At 39.2% G+C, this 13,350-nt stretch overlaps 1 protein-coding gene across 1 annotated transcript in view; it reads left to right on the top strand.

The window, feature by feature from the left end:
- LOC131221117 (ent-kaurene synthase, chloroplastic) overlaps positions 1-13,350 on the top strand; it is a 32,584-nt gene that overhangs the window by 6,945 nt on the left and 12,289 nt on the right. Inside the window, exons 2-4 of the mRNA XM_058216243.1 lie at positions 3,182-3,237; positions 3,328-3,613; positions 3,694-3,874. Coding sequence (XP_058072226.1) covers positions 3,182-3,237; positions 3,328-3,613; positions 3,694-3,874 — 523 coding nt within the window. The remainder of the gene's footprint in view (positions 1-3,181; positions 3,238-3,327; positions 3,614-3,693; positions 3,875-13,350) is intronic.

Below are 13,350 nucleotides of genomic sequence, written 5' to 3' on the forward strand. Positions count from 1 at the left end.
TTTGGGGCATCAAATGGTCCACCAAATTAGCTCTAAATCGACAACACTATTTACTTGAATATAATTTCAAATTTTTTCTTAAGATTTATTGGGAAAAATTATATTAATTTGTTACATATATGAATTATATAATTGGGCATAAAAGTCCCTAGATTGTATGTTGAAATAAATGTACACAAGTCACATGGTATGTAATACACCAATATCTACAAATATGAGATATTTTGGTATTAGATTCATTCTAATTAATTCATATTGATATTATATAGTTAGATAATTAAATATAAAAGATCTATAGCCAATACTAGGTTGTCACGTTCATAAATTCATCAGGCAGCCCGATACAACTTCTCACCAAAGAGTGGACTGTTACACCACTATAAACATGTTCCAAATCATAAATGAATGCATATTTGGAATATTTAGAATATTCCGGATTTAATGGATATTTTTCCATAATTTTTTGACGGAAAAAAAATACATTGTTACGGGACCCATATCGGCCGATACGAGGCGTATCCATATAGGTAACGGTGAGCATCGTTACGCCTACCGATACTAATGCGGAATACCTTGACCTTAATACGCACGTTTAAATCATAACATCTAGAAAAAAGGGTGCACATAATAGGTTTCCTTTGTATAGGGTCCTAAGCTATGCACTCTTAGACTGAACTAATGCAATTATATTAAAATTGAATGCATAACATATAGAGTGTATGTGATGATCATTTCATCAAACACTCCTAAATACTTCGAAATTTGTCTCAATTGATAACTGTTTGAATGGAAATTTTGAAAAAAAATTAATATTTTAATAAATTTTAAATTAAAAATGATTTTTATTTTTCAAAAATTGACAAGGACTTAACGAATCAGTGGATTAGCCCTCAATTTTTATTTATTTATTTATTTTTTTACACATGCACACACACCACCACACACTCACGCCGTAGTGGAATTTCACCACCTATGAGTACTTGAACCCTCATACTTGCTTGATTTCATGTTTGGAGTGTAACATTGTAAGCAATTTGGGAAAGAAAAATGAGGAAGTTTTGAATTTTCCTCAAATCGGATGTGTATGTGATGATTATTTCATCAAATACTCCTAAATACTTTGAAATTAGTTTCAATTAACAACTAGTTGAAATGGAGAACATGAAGAAAACTAATGTAGGGATATTTTCACATTAGGCTTGAGTGGGGTAGTCTGTGGGATGCGGGGACATAGTTGGGGTGGGCGGCCCATGTGAGGCGGGTCTCTCTTGAGAGGTGGGCCCATGTGAAGTGGGGCCCATGAGGAGGGTTCAGCCGACGTCCTAACCCATGCGATGTGGAGCCTGGTCTATGAGATAAAATGATTGATTCGCTACTCTCTATCAGTGGTTAATTGTCCTGCATCAAAGTGGTCTCAGAGCGGGAGGTCTTGTGTTCGAGATTCCTCACCAGGGATGATAAATGCAGAGGCTTTTTCATATCGGGCTCAAGTGGGGTAGCCTGTGGGATGCGGGGACACACTCGGGGTGGGTGACCCGTGTGAGGCGGGCGGCTCTTGAGAGGCGGGCCCATGTGAAGTGGGACACACGTGGAGGGTTTGGCCGACGTCCTAACCCATGCGATGTGGGGCTTGGCCTATGAGATAAAGGGATTGATTCGCCACTCTCTATCAGTTCGAGCTTTTAGAGCAAGTGGTTAATTGTCCTGCATAAAAAACTCCATGATTTTTCACACAAAACATGAAGAACCAATGGATTTGTAACTGTTTGACACTGATTTAATATAATTTCAATAAAAAAAGGTTTGGAAATTGAAAATGCTCACCAGATGAATATGTGGGATATATCAGCACTACTTGTGCATTTCGTATCGCACATGTGGGATACAAGATATATCATGGGATATATCGGCTAATATCATCGATATTTAAAGCATTGCTTACGACAACACATGCTTTTAGGCCCCCATTAAACGGGAATTTATTATGTGTGTGTGTGTGTGTGTGTGTGTGTGTGTGTGTATTTTTTGCATTTTTTTTAAAAAAAAATCATAAATGCGTAAATGTGTATTTTAGCATTTCCTGAAGTTTCACTGAAAAATTCCACCGTTTTCCCTATGTTCCCAATGTTTCCCCACATTTTCAGTTATCAGCGATATTATTGGCGATATCGATGTTGTTTCCATATCCCCAGCCAACGAAACTTGTAGCGATATCAATACTCTGAACACTAATTGTTACTTGGTATCTTCGTGAAGAATTCTAGGAAGCTCTGGCATTGTGGTGGATTGTGCTCTTGTGCACATCCACCATACATATGGAAGATATGTATGGTCATTTTAGTTGTGGATTCTAGAAGGTCGTCTTCTTGCCAAAAATCACATTGGTTTGATGATCCTAAACTTTCTACCTACTTGTCAGAAAGGGAAAGGGTACAAATTCAACCTAAAAATTACCATTAATTTGATGGTTAAGATCTTCTGATACAATGTAATGCTTGGGCTATGTCCCTTCTCCACTGGGACTTACAATTTGAATGGTTGGGATTGATGGACGTGTATCCATGGGTAATGGATGTGTGGGTTAGAAAGAAGGATCCACCTTTCTCTACCAAAGCATCATTCGATTCCTTTTTTTTCCCTAAGCATTTTACTGTGCTTCATCATCCTTTTGATTGTTGGTTTTTGGTCTCCGTGTTTAGTTACGAAAATTCACCATTCTTTTAATTCTTTAAAACAAAAAAAAAAAAAAAAAACCATTCTTTGGGTGGTTCTATTCATCTTCTTTTGGCGGTTCTATTCATCTTCTTGTGGTATTTATATTTTGCTTAATTAGGTATTTTACTTTGATTTTTTGCTTAGTAGTTCATTGCGTTTCACATTTCTTTTAAGTTTTGGTCCTTTTTTTTTCCCTTGTTTTGCGTACATATGCATAAAATTGCACTTATGTTCCTTTTTAGGTTGGACCTGAAAGGAACCTTATTGCAATTTGGAATCCTTCCCGACTCTTGATGTGAATGCTTAGGAAGGAGGCTGCAATTTAGCTATTTCCACTTAATTCTAATTGATATAGCGTCGTAAAGCACCCTAAACAAAATTCCATGCTTTGACAATATATCAATATTGGGTACTTGTTTGATGCTTTTCTATGATTTACCATTCGTTGACTTCTTGTTTTATTAAGTAGTGACAACGGGACCCACATCATCGATGGTTGGAAGAGCCAGCAATGTCGCAGTGGTATACCGACTCTCTTTCACTGTCTTATATTTGTCTATTAGATGATGATGAATGTATGTATGAGTGAGAATGAGTGGGTTTCCGATGCAGTGCACCCATGGGCTCGAGGAAAGAATAAGGGAGATGTTATTCAGGGTCGACCTTTCTGTTTCTTCCTACGACACTGCTTGGGTAGCCATGGTTCCTTCTCTGGATTCTCCTCAATTCCCCTGCTTCCCGGAGTGCTTGAATTGGTTATTGGAGAATCAGTGGCCCGATGGCTCATGGGGCCTTCCTGATCGTCATCCCTTGTTGTGTAAAGATGCTCTTTCGTCCACATTGGCATGTGTTCTCGCACTCAGACGGTGGAATGTTGGCAGGGAACATGTAAAGAGAGGTAATTTTATCATATTCCTTGCTCGTGTTCCTCTTTTCTATTTTTGTTATTTCAAATGGAATATGGTTTCTCTCTTGCAGGGCTCCACTTTATTGGTTCTAATTTTGATTCGGCCACTGATGAGAAGCAACACTCTCCGATAGGATTTGATATTATATTCCCTGGTATGATTGAATATGCAGAAGACATGGGTTTGGATCTTCCCTTGGGTCCGTCTACTATCAATTCTATGCTTCACAAGCGAGATTTGGAATTAAAAAGGTGTATGCTATTTACTGTTTCATTCTTCAATCTTCTCTCTTTTTTACACTTTTTTGTTTTTGACAGATTTCTTTTAGTGAAATATATTGTCTTGCATCTATACCTTTGTGTCTCAAAATTTCTCATCGTAGACCTTCAATCAATTGTCATGCTTTTGTATATATACAGTTGTATAAGCACACCTTAGATTTGATTAGGATAGATTCTATGTTATCTCCTAAGGTATGTTAAGGGTCTATATATGTGAACTTATTATCAATGGAATCAGTGTTTGAAATATCGATATCGCACCATGTATCGCACCCTTGGGATATGGATACGTATCGGTTATTGCATGGGATATATAGTTTGTATCACATAATTTATCGCATTTTTTGGGAAACATGGGGGAACATTGGGAAAATTGTTGAATTTTTCAATGAAACTTTAGGGATTATTAAAAAAGACCTTAAGACACTTTTAAATCATAAAATCTCAAAAAATAAGTGCACATAATAGTTTCATTTGTAGAGGGTCCCAGGCTATGCATTGGCTGACTAAACTATTACAACTATATTCAAATTGAATGTATAACATTAATAAATATATTAAAACATGTATGAAAATGCAATTAATTCATTCAAAAGTAAAAAAATAAAATAAAATAGAAATGGTAAATATACCCATCAATGATGTTTACTGCTGATTTTTGGGGCACGATGGGCGTTTAATCCTCACTGTTTCATGTCGTGCGACCCACTTGATCTTGGGAGCTGCCTGGTTTTTGGTCTCATGCCCTAATTAATCCTCACTGTTTCATGTTGTGCGGCCTACTTGATTTTAGGATCTGCTTGATTTTTGGTCTCATGCCCTAAAATAACCTATCAAAATGGATGAACGGTGTGGATAAAACACATACATCAGGGTGGCCCTACAAAGCCCCCCACAAGACCATTATAGCTACCCAGTCTACCTGCGCCCGTAAAAAGGATGCGGATTCGCTACTGACAGGTTGAGTGGTGATACTCGTTGCTGAAGTGACGTCACCAAGTTCTGTCTCCCCCACCATGATGTATGTGTTGTATCCACACCGTCCATTCATTTGGAGAGATCATTTTAGGGTACGAGACAAAGAATGAGGCAGATCTAGATCAGTAGTGGACCCCACCATAGAAAATAGTGGGGAGAGTGACACCCACCGTTGAAACCTTCCTAAGGTCCACCATGATGTTTATTTGAGATCCAATCCTTTCATAAGTTAACACAGGCACGAAATAAGCGAGAAAACAAATATCAACTTGATCTAAAACTTTTGTAGCCATTAGAAGTCTTTAATGGTGGGCGTCACTCTCCCCACTGTTTTCTATGGTGGGGTCCACTGGAGTTTTGGATATGAATAATTCTTTGTATCGTGCCTTAAAATGATCTCTTCAGATGTATGGACGGTGTGGATACAACACATACATCATTGTGGGGCCCACTTAACTTGGCGATGTAACTTCAGCGGCGAGTCTCGCTACTTAGTAGCTGGACGCGGATTTCTTGCAAAAGCCTTTGCAGGATGTTCCTACACTGGGAAGCTAGGTGGGGCCCACCATGATTTTTGTCATAAATACACACCGTCAATCCATTTTGGGAGGTCATTTTAGGGCATGATACAAAAAATGAGATGTATCCAAAACTCAAGTGGTTCGTATGAGAGGAAACAATTTAGATTTAGTGACCACCATTTGAACCATTCGTATGGCCACAAAGGTTCATATTAGGCGATATTTTTGGTGTTTTCAATTCATCTGAGTGGGAATGACTTATAAACGGTTTGGATGGCATATAAATATAAAGTAAGATCCCAGGAAGTTTTCAACCACAGGAAACTCTTTCCTTGGTTTTCCCTCTCATCCAACCCACTTGAGTCTTGGATCCAACTCATTTTTGGTTGCATGTACTAAAATGAGCTCCCACAAGGGATGGACGGTTTCGATTTCTAAAAACATCACTTTAGGCCCCACCTTGCATCACAGCGCATGAACTTCCTGCGAAAGGCTTTTGCAGGAAATCCGCATCCTCGGTAGCTAATCCGCGTCTATAAAAAAAGGCAACCGAAGCTTTTTTTTTTTTTTTTCGAAACCAGATAGGGTTACGGTTCTTCCTGCCCGGAACCCTAAATCTGAAAATCTCTCTCTCAAATACACTCCGAAATTGAAGGGAATCGAAGATTTTTTCGCACTTACCTACGAACGGTGCATCGCTTCGATCGATTGGCCCACCAGGAAATCTCTTCATCAGGTATCGAATGCACTCTTAAAAGTTTTCCTTTATATATATATTTCAATTTTCTGGGGCTGTACCGATTTTTTTTTTTTTGTTTCTGATTTTTCCGGCATTCCTGGCCCTTTGATTGCAAAGAAAATACTAAAATCTCCGACAAAAACGGTAGAAGTGATAATATTTGTCGATATCGCATGATATTTTGTGATATCTCATGATATTTTGCAATATATCGCACGATACACAAGATTTTTTGAATTTTTTGTATTTCAAGGGCCTTCCGAGGGGTTTCATTTCGCTCGCCATCGATACCGATAATATCGGCCGATAGTTTCGATATTACGAACACAGAATGGAATATACGACACAAAAGTTCTCTAGAATTTAGTCTTTGATGTTTACATGGTATTAGAGCTACGATTCTGATCTACCAATTTCATTCTCTGACCAGAACCGTTTGTTCCCATCCAACCATGCTCAACTCATCAGTGATCCTGCGCCACGGACTTTCTGCGATTCCACCAGTCCGGCCTTGATCCATGGCCCTAAAACCATCTTCTTCAGATCCGGTATCACCTACTGCTCAAGTCACTTTCTCATGAACCCACTATGGACTCTGGTAATCACCATGGCTGCCTTGCTACCCCGATCTTTAAACCCACCACTATCTCTGTTGTCTCTGCTCTCCTCTCCATCGTCCAATTTTGATTGGATTTGATGTCTGGTTTTTCGTTAGCTCACTGGAGTTGCAAATATGAACTGATATGTACTCACATCAATGTGCACCCGAACTTGCAATTGCTTGCATCTATATTCTGACATGATATCCGGTTGTCATTGGAGCACCAGATCTGAGAAACCAAACCCTTGTGCTTGCGCACCTGAACTGTTGTGCACTCATACCCTATGCATGTAAAGTAGTAGCTAGCTGCTACCTGTAAACCTGTTTGTACACACCTGTCCCTGCCAACTGAATTGCTTTTCAATGACATCTGAATTTGGATTTGTTGTTGCAACTGAATTACTTGTCAATCATGCTGCTCGTCTTCGTCACCATTGAAGTTCTCCTTTTAATTTTGAAAAGACATGTTCATGCCTTTCAAACTCAAGTTGTCCTCTGTATAGTAGATCTTATAATTGATTCTGATCATCTATGAAAGTGTCAACACTCAATGACTCTCATAGCGTGATTCTTGGGATGATGAGAGTGCAAACCACCATATGGGATTGCAAAAATTAGTATGGAACTTGGACCTTTAATAGTAACTATAATAGATCAGCGTGTGCTAGTGCACTTTGGAATGCGAATGAGTTGTGGACTACAAGTAATAGTGGTGTATTTGTTTCTTCCTCATGCATAAATGTTGCCAAACTTATTAATATGGGCAGTAGCAAGATCATATTTGTTTACACACACTTTTGAGGATAATCCCGTAATTTACTTTGATCTACATGCATTCTTTCACTGTTCTCAGAACTTTTTTGTTTTGTTTTGAAGAAAGTTCTCAGAACTTTTTGTTCTCAACTTCTATGCTTTTGAATTCACATATCCACTGTATGCATTTCCTCCAAAGTAAACAACATGTTTGGAGTTTCTAATAACACCACATTTTGTTTAAATTGGAAAATTGGTTGAGCTCAGGTCGAATTTCAATTTTCCCTATCTAGGGACTCTCAGGGCTCGTTTGGGAGCTTGTAAATGGAGGTAAATGGGAAACAGAATTGGCGGTAAATGAATTGAGAGTAAATGGCATACTCAGTTGTGTTTGAATGGGAGTAAATGAAATGCATTTGAAATCCAAATATTCTGATTGGATGGGAGCAAATGGGAGGAATTGGAATGCATTAGAATTTTCCAATGTATTCACAGAAACATATGCGATATCCCAAATCAGCTTTAATATCCCAAATTAGTATACATATGTGATATTTAACAGAATGATGGTAGCAAGCTCATTGAAATATATACTTTAGCCAAAAATGAGGAAATTTTGAACCTTGGGTGGGTCACAAATGTTAGGATCACAAACAAGCAACTTGCCAATGTTTTTTAACGGCCATTTAGATGGCCAACCGTTGGTTGGTTTGGATAATTCTATTGGTGTGATTTTAGTGATGTAGCTGATAATTGGAATATTTCAGACTATCATCAATGTGCCACGTTGTAACGCCTCCAAACGGCACTCGAGTATGAAGACTCAGGTTCCGAATTTGAGGGTGTTAACTAAATAATGAGCGAATGTCTCTGATATCAATTCTGTAACGCCTCGGTTTTCACTGCTCGAGTACGGTGCTCTTGCAATGGAAACTTGAGAGTTGTGCTTAGGCAACAGTCCACGTAGATATGCTTCCCAAGATACATATAGTTAGAATCTCATTCGACCACAATCACGATATTACATTTAGGAATGTAATCACATGTGGAGGTGCTTCTAATATCTGCACATGGTTAGGTTAATATCCAATCGCAGACAATCATCATTCATTTAAAATCAGAGTAGTATTTGATCAACGGGTATCAAAATATAAGTGAAGATAACTAAACCAAGAAGTAGTAGGGCTAAAAATCAAAGTATTCGAGTCCAAGGCTCCCTCAGCTGGTGATGCGGACATCAGTGGTGCGCCCTTTAGAGTGTACCAGAGGAGGGGGTGTCGCCGACAGAGTACCAGAGCATAGGAGTTGATGTGGATGGATGACGGGTCCATCGGACCCATTTTCTGACGCGTTACGAGTACAGGAGCGGCATGACTACACCCGATCATAGATCCATGGGTCGAATTTCACACCTTACCACACGGGTGTTCACCTCGACCATAGATCCATTGGTCAGATTTCACACCCTACCACATGGGTGTTTTAGTTTTGGACTTTTTTTAATTTTTTTTCTTGTTTTCAGGGGCTTTAGTGCACTTTTACTTTTTCCATAACTTATATATACGTTGTGAGGAACCCTATTTTCATTATTATTGAATGAACAAAAATTTGTCTATTTTCTTCCTCTTTATTCAAGAGATTAGGGTTTCAGGATTGACCCTTGGGTGTTGAGGATTCCACCCCGAGTTCGGGTTTTCCTCTTTCTAGGATCTTCGAAGTGTAGGAAAAGGTAAGAATCATTCTCCTCTTTTTCTTTTGACGACAAAGGACCTATACCTTCTCCATCTCGAACCCCTCATTCTTCACCCCTTTCATTTCTACCCCTTTCTAGTTCGAATGAAAAATAGGGATGGTTAGTCAGTAGAATCAGATCCAAGCTTACTCGTGGACTGACTTATACTAGATCTGGGATATTTTCATATCTCAAGGTCTTCCCTTTTTTACTGTTTATGTGATCTTATGCTAAGGGGCATGATCCTGACGGAATAACCTCATCTTTGTGTTGAGATTTACCTAATCCCTTTGTTTGGAAACAGTTAGTTAATTGGTGTATTTATTTGAATATTCTTTAACTTGATTATACATGCATCTAGGGTTAGGTTATCACATGTCCCTGCATCAGCTGGGGACCATACAAACCACAATATCCAAAAATATATAGGATGAACATCCAACACTAAAAGGGAAGAGCTGGAAATCTACCGGTTGAGCTCCTACATCTCAGCCACACTAGCGACAGCTCCACATCGCCAAGGTCCCCATCTACCTCTATCGGGATACCCTTATACTCCACGCCTCCACCTACTCCTGCATTAACTAGTTGGTGCTTTTGCATATAACAACGTGAGTGGCCAACTCAGTGAGAAATCCCTCTAAGATTACACAACGATATATTAATCAAGTATAGTTTTAGATAGGAAAACATACAACATAGTAATAATTATAATGCAATCTTGTTTTAGTGCATGGATGCATGAATGCACATTATTAGCCTGGGAATGCATATCTAGCTGGCTTTAGGGTTAGCCACCTACGAAAATACCTCTAGGTACGTGCATCAACAATGACTACCCACCATTCAACATAATATGGCTAGCCACCGGCAAAAATACTCAAAGGTATGTGCATCAACAATGGCTAGCACACCCACAAATAACAGTGGCTAGCCGCCAACGAAAATACCTGAGTGTACATGCATCAAAAACGGTGAGCACACAAAAGGGGTCGTTCATACAATGGACTAAGAATCAACGAAAATACTCAAAGGTACATGCTACCACAATATCTAGCCACCTGATAATGCCCGCGTGTTATAGATGCATTATTAATCCAACCTTTAGTAGTTCGATTCGCAAACAACCCATTTAAACAAAACCTCTACAACTAGTGGCCAACCTTGATCCGACAAGTAGACCTTACCATCACTAATTCATATATAATCTCAACAAAAATGGGGTTCCTCCCAATAAAGGCAACTAGGTACCAAGTCCATTTAAGGATGCAACAGAATGATTCCACCCAACAAAGCCAACTAGGACACAAATTTTCATGGAGAAAATTCTCTCCTCCCTTCTATCACACGTTTACGCATGCGGGGTCCACCTTGTGGACGACTGTCAGGTGCGTGCACATAGCCTTACACTTTGCGTGCATGCGCACAACCCTACACAGTGCATGCGTGGTGTCTCTTTGCTCTCCTCTTTGTTGGGAGATCAGGTTAAGACTTTCACGTTGAAAGATTGACATTGGACTTTTGCAATGATCATATGACACATTTGAGGTAACATCCCATCCATTGGTTTGTGTATATTTCTAGTTGATTATACCTACATGGGGATCCTTAATTAATTTCTAAAATCTGAATGTTTGAAATTTTTTACACTTTCATGTCTTTCAAAAAATCACTAACATGAATGGTGTTAATGTGGTGGTATACATCCATGTATCTTTTGATGGTAGATATATGTATGCATTTTTGTGACAGATACATTTAATCAACTTTGTGGTGGGGATACATGTATACCACCTTTAATTTGAGCACACTATACATGTATCGTATGATACTAAAAATTTGAAACACATCCAACATTTGCTAGAAATATTGAGGGCTATTTATAGATATACTAAGGTCCAAATTGCAATTACATTACTCAGTTGGATTTGCTAGGAATTGTAACTGCATATTGAGGTTGGTTAATATTATGAATACTATGGAAGGTGATTGCAATCTGGTCGGTTCCACTTGATCTGGTTATTTCAGTTCAGTTGAATAATGAATCCAAAGACAGTCATAAATAGTTGCTTTTTGTTAGCATTTTATGCAACACCTATACGCGCTATTCCTATTTTTTTAAAGTAGGGAATCTCTTACCTGTAGCTAATTGTAGATGAGAAAACTGTGCAATTTGATGCGTGTGGGGCCCACTGTTGTATGTGTATGGCATATAATCCACCCCCTACGCACGTACGGAAGGAGAGGGAGGGCCCCATCGTTGATCTGGCTCGATGATGACGTCCAGGGAGGGCCTCCTAGTTAGAAGACGGATTTTTAGTTCATTAGAGTAGGCCCGATAACCAAGTAAAGCCCATCATGAGATCTCATGATCGGGGCCTACTAGTTGGATTAATCTCATATTTTAGGTTTTGCTTATTAATGTTATTTAGAGTATTATGAACGCTTTAGATTTCTTTGATTAGTTTTTATTTTAGTTTACTTCATTGCCAAGTAATAGGTTGCGCACATAGTGAGAGTTTTGGGGTATATAGTTTTCTTATAAATAGGCACCCCTTGTAGTTTTTTAAATTCAATGAAGATTAATAAAAATTGCTGCGTTTTCCTACTCCTTTCCGAGTTAGAAAACCTAATTGGGTGCGAAGCCCTCCCTTCTTCGAAGGGCTAACTACCGTGGTGCGAAGCCACATCTATCCCGATTCACCCCCACATCCTTCCATCCATATATCTCACATTCTTCCAGCCATATTTCTCTTCTCCTACAAGCATTCTATCTACAAATCCATCAATAGTTGCAGTCGTTTTTCTCTCCATAGCAGATTTCTAGAATTTGGCCCTCCAGGAGGGCTGAAACTTCGGCGGAGCACCACGTACAAACCGTGCATTGGATCGAGCTGAGATTTAGGGGTTTTGGAGTCCATCCCTGGCTGACCAGGGCCAAAGTAGCCTTTTCTTGAATAGTGGGCCCCACACACGTGCGACCGTGATCACACGCACGTGCGTCTAGGCCACTGTTGCTGTCTGCGCGGGGGAACTGTCTTACGATTCAGGTTTTCTTCTTATTTTATCCTCTCATACTAGTTTTTCATAAACCCTAACCTTAGATTGCATTATCCTTAATTTATTTGCCAATTTTCTCACCCTAGGGTTCCTTGAATTGAAATTGGTGAATCCTTTGGATTAGGGATTGATTGTTGTGCATGTGTGGATGATTACTACTTATCTTTAAGCATTGTTTGGTTTATAATTTTAACAGATTCAGCCCTAACCTGTGTAGGCCTGGACCCGTTCAGATTCCCCTTGAATGTTTGGACTTTCATGTGGGATATGGAATTTGTGTAATTGTTTCTGAACTAACGTGATCTTAAGCTTGAAATCTCGCACATCATATTTGAATTTCATGTCCTGCATCACTGTCCATCATTTTCTTTGGTCTGGCCGACCTGATGATTGGATCAGCCTGATTTTAGGGGTTTCCTATTTTCATGGTGGGAAAAACCTGCTAGACAGGTTGGATTCCATACACATGCCATGGTTGTCCCGCAACCAGTTAGTTCAATGGGTTTCTCATCTACAACCAGTTGAGGGTGAGATGTGCCCACACAAGTTGAAGGCTCCAAAAGTGCAAGGTTAAGGCCCAAGAGGACATGGATGGAGGTAGTAAGAGAAGACTTGATGACCTATGATCTAACTGAAGGCATGTCCTCAATAGAGTGGAATGGTGGAATAGGATTCATGTAGCCAACCCCAATTAATTGGGATGAGGCTTAGATGATGATGATGGAGCTATCTACAGTTGGTCCTACATTTTAGACGGTTTAATTTGAGTTAGTGTATGCAATGTATACAATTTCTGAGTACTTGCATATCAACTATACGCTCTCCCCGGAGTATCAAACAACTCTCCAACGGTAGACTCTTATGTTGGTTTGGCACCATTTTGAGAATGGAGCAGTGACTTATACTTGGATGTTGGCACTCATTTACCCCATCCACACCATACAACTATGGGCACATCGTGGATGGGGCAATTTTCTAAAACCACACCAATCAAGCAAGATGGTTATCAAGTTGACAATTAAATGCAAAACAGTGTTTGATCTAAATTCCAAGGGCAAAATC

Source organism: Magnolia sinica, chromosome 12 (assembly GCF_029962835.1).
Source record: "Magnolia sinica isolate HGM2019 chromosome 12, MsV1, whole genome shotgun sequence".
Lineage (NCBI taxonomy): Eukaryota > Viridiplantae > Streptophyta > Magnoliopsida > Magnoliales > Magnoliaceae > Magnolia > Magnolia sinica.